Source organism: Nannospalax galili, unplaced genomic scaffold (assembly GCF_000622305.1).
Source record: "Nannospalax galili isolate Female #2095 unplaced genomic scaffold, S.galili_v1.0 scaffold384, whole genome shotgun sequence".
NCBI lineage: Eukaryota > Metazoa > Chordata > Mammalia > Rodentia > Spalacidae > Nannospalax > Nannospalax galili.
The window spans coordinates 2,027,850-2,032,055 of NW_008352648.1; the positions used below are offsets into that span (position 1 = coordinate 2,027,850).

A 4,206-nucleotide genomic window follows, 5' to 3' on the forward strand; every position below is an offset into this window, starting at 1 on the left:
TCAGATAGACAGCCTTCCTCTCCCACTAGAGCCTCCATACTCTGCTATCCCTGCCACTGTCCACTGTGCTGTCAGCACCCCCATCCATTTCCCCCCCCATCTGCCCTTCTGGTAAATCTAGTCAGCCAGAGGTCACTGATCCAGGAGGATCAGCTTTTCCTCATCTACGGCAATCTATTGTCAATATTCCTTTGGATAGAATTGGGGTCTGCTGTTCATTTTTCCAGTAGTATCTTGGAACTGTCTGGAAGAGCCTTTATCCATCCTGTCCAACAATTCGACTGAAGGTTATCGCCTGTCTGGCTTTGCTGTTTGTCAAGTAGCTTTTAGTTATATATGTATGCTCTTTATCTTTATTTTTAATATATTGATACAATTCAATTTGTGTGGCCGTAGCATAATTTAATTACAATAATTTGATGCACATTGTTTTTTTTTTCATTTTTTAACAGTACAGATGATGCTATGTATAGTCCAGCAGCTTGTGTGTGTTAACTTTCACTGTGATTTTAGTTTACTTTCCCCTCTCTTAGTGAGAGCTGCTGTCAGCATCTTTCTGTTCAGCCTGCTTTCCAATTCAATTTGTGTGGCCGTAGCATAATTTAATTACAATAATTTGATGCACATTGTTTTTTTTTTCATTTTTTAACAGTACAGATGATGCTATGTATAGTCCAGCAGCTTGTGTGTGTTAACTTTCACTGTGATTTTAGTTTACTTTCCCCTCTCTTAGTGAGAGCTGCTGTCAGCATCTTTCTGTTCAGCCTGCTTTCATCGTAGACCCATGTTCTTCCTGCTCGCCTTCTTGGGTAGGTTGTGTACCCACTCTCAGTCTAGCTGCCTTTTCCCAGGTGATCCTGGCTGCTTTCACCTCTTCAGCAACCTCAGCCATTCCATGCTTGTCTTTCATGGCTTGATTTGCATTATCTGGAAGTGTTAGGAAAAGCAGTGTATCTGTCTTGACTGATACCAGAGGGATTAAAAGAAAAAAAAAATGAAATCACTTATTTCTTATTTCTACCTTAGCTCTGTATTCTTATTGAATGCTTTTTTGTAACTTACATAGCCAGGTAAAATTTGACAGGCCAGAACCTGGGGACTCATCTGAAAGAAGGGGGGTCAGTAAAGGATGTTAGAGCAGGGTGAGGAGCACCATACACAAAATCAAGGACCCAACTTCCAGAGAAGATCGCCCAAAACATTTGGAGAAAAAGAAAGTATATAACCTTCCAAACTGTATATATTTTTTAAAACAACCTACTTTGGGGAGTTAAAATTTTCCCGGTTAACTTAGAAGTCATACTTTTATGTATTTAGTTTTTAAATTATTTAATTTTTTTCATTTAAAAGAGTATGCCATGTTATAGTACAAATTAATTTAAGATAATAAATTTTATACTTAACTATTAGGACTGAAGATATGAATATAAAACAGACTAAAGGATCTCCTAATCTAACGTTATTAAAATAAACATAAAGATGAAGATTAAGGATTTAATCTGAGAAGTATAAAAATAAAACAGAAAATAAGCCAGTCCCTTATAGGTTGAATGGAGTTCCATGCCCAGTCAGAGCTCTGAACTCTATAAAAAATCCTCTTCTCAGAGTTGTTGAAGAAGAGGCCCAGGAGAGATGATTGCAGGAACAAGTGGAAGAAAGATTGTACCTCTGTGTACCAAGAGGTGAGGATGTCCCCAAAAATTAGTATTTGGAAATAAAATGAAAAGGGTAGGCCATCATCTTGGTATTTGTAGAATAGTTTTTAAAGCTCACAGATAAATGCTAAAATTACTTTAAATTTTACCAGTCACTAAGTTTTTAAATATTTTTTTAAACTACCATTTCTCAGAAAGTGTTTATTTAAAATTACTCATGTTGACTCTTATGTTTGACGTTAAACTCTTTAAGTAGTTATAAATGTGTCCCGTTGTGGATGCCTCTTATCTGATGAGTTCATCTCCTCCGCAGTTTCGGTGTCTGAACTGCTCAGCCTCGCAAGTCTGCTCTCAGGATGGCCCTTTGTATCAGGTAAGAGGCACTCACGACGGTACATATGACATCACAGTGCCAAGTGCTGACCGTTCCCATCCAAAATGCAAGTTCTCAGACATGTCACTTTGTAAAACTAATTTTCAAAAATCTTTTCAAACTTAAATAATCAAAGTGTCCCATTATTTTGTTCTCCCAAGTTAACCATTTCACTAAACTAAAATGAAATTACATGTGTAAAAGCCATTATTTGTTAATCAAGAATTTTTAATAACTACTGATTTCAGCCCTTGAGAAGTCTATAATCTGTCCTAGATTGAGATGTTACCATCTTTGTATAAGTGTTATTCTTTTAATGAGTCATTTGTCCAAGAGTAGAAGATGATATATCAAATTAGGTGACTCTAAATAGCAGCTGGGGCTCATTCTGACTGTGAGCTGGCTACTGGGCCCTGCCCTAATGCTGCTCTGGATTACCACTTTATAATGGAAAGATGGTGAACTCATTTAGTAATACACAAAGAAAATTTGAGCATGTGTCTAAGGAATATTTATCTAATGAAAACACATTTTAAAATTTTGGAGAACAAGAGGATTATTACAAGGTGCAGGAATACTCTGTGCTCAGCCTTAAACCCATTGTCCCTTCCCAGTAATTAAGAGAAGTCCTATTTCCTTCTAGTCAATAACTAGTAAACTTCAGTATTGCAGTTTTGAGATCGAGACAATTTACATTATTATTATGTAGTAAAAGACTATTATAAAATAGGGACCGAAGAGATGACTCAATGGTAAAGAGCACTTCCTACTCCTCTAGGGAACCCGGGTTCAGGTCCCAACACCCATGTGGCAGCTAACAACCATCAGTGACTCTAGTTCCAGGGGATCCAATGCCCTCTTCTGGTCTTGTGGGCACTGAACATACATAGCACACTTACATACAGGCAAAATAAAAATAAAACATAAAATGAATACCATAAAATCACTAATCAAAACTTTTAATTAGTTTATCTAGAATTTCCCTCAACATTTTGATCAGTGTTATGATCTTCAAATTTCTGTGCATTGTTAAAATATGAAGTTTTTGATATACATTAAGTCCTACTTTTTCGTTGTTCATAAATGGAATAACCTAACATAATGTTAGAAAGGCAAAGAGAAAATAAACATTTAGGAAGCAAAATCATCCTCTTCTTGCATTACACAGATGGAAGAAAGGGGTGAGCAAGCAGGTTAGTTGGCATCATGAAATTTATTAAATATGAACTGTAGGGGTGCTTTCAACTTTAAGCTTCTTAGCTGATTTGAGGTGATAAATTGTAGTGATAGACCTTACCCATAGCTGTAACCCATATATAAATGGCTTCCATTTTGTGTTCTTAGTATTTGTGTCTTCTTAGAAATAAAGTTATTCTTGAGCTCTGATCCTAATATTAAAGAATATTTGGATTAAGACAAATCTTTAAATCCATAATTTCCTTTTCTTTCTTCAACACTTGATTATATTTAACAGTCTTGTAAGAAAATTAAACTTGAAGTTTCAATTCTTCCAAATTCATTTCACAAAGACAGTCTAAATGTGATAGTAAAACTTGACAGAGAATTCGGTTAGAAAACTAGTACCAAGGGGAGTGGAGAGATGGCTCAGCAGTTAAGAGCTTGTACTACTCCTGCAGAGGGCTGGAGTTCTGTTCCCAGCACCCACATGGGGTAGCTCACAGCTGCCTGTGAGTCCAGCTCCAGGGAATCTGACACCCTCTTGTGAACTCTTTGGGCACCTGTACACACATGCACAGACCCACACAAGATAAACATAATTAAAAAAATAAAAATAGGGACTGGGGAGATGGCTCAGTGGTTAAGAGCACTGGCTGTTCTTGCAGAGGACCCAGGTTTGATTTCTAGCATCTGCATTAATTCCAGTTCCCAGCGTATCCAGTGCCCCCTTCTGACCTCCACAGGCATTGCATGGCATGGGTGCACTTACACATACTAGCAATACACTCGTACACAAAATAAAAATAATAAATAAAATAATAAAAATAAATATTTTTGGTCTTTTTGAGACAGGATCTCCCTGTAGCCCTAGCTGATCTGGAACTTGCTATGTAGACCAGGCTGGCCTCAAATTCACAGAGCTCCACTGGCCTCTTCCTCTCCGGTGCTGGGATTAAAGGTGTGCACCACCATGCCCAGCTATATAAAAATAAAAATTTT

The 4,206-nt window shown here is 37.2% G+C and overlaps 1 protein-coding gene across 8 annotated transcripts in view; it reads left to right on the forward strand.

Annotated features, from left to right (window-relative positions):
- Hectd2 (HECT domain E3 ubiquitin protein ligase 2) overlaps positions 1 to 4,206 on the forward strand; it is a 406,920-nt gene that overhangs the window by 142,879 nt on the left and 259,835 nt on the right. For all 8 annotated transcript variants that reach the window (XR_003846515.1, XM_029554335.1, XM_029554338.1 and 5 more), the window contains exon 9: positions 1,969 to 2,028. Coding sequence is in view for 7 of the 8 variants with exons in the window: in XM_029554335.1 (XP_029410195.1) it covers positions 1,969 to 2,028 (60 nt within the window). In the remaining variant the exon portion in view is untranslated. The remainder of the gene's footprint in view (positions 1 to 1,968; positions 2,029 to 4,206) is intronic.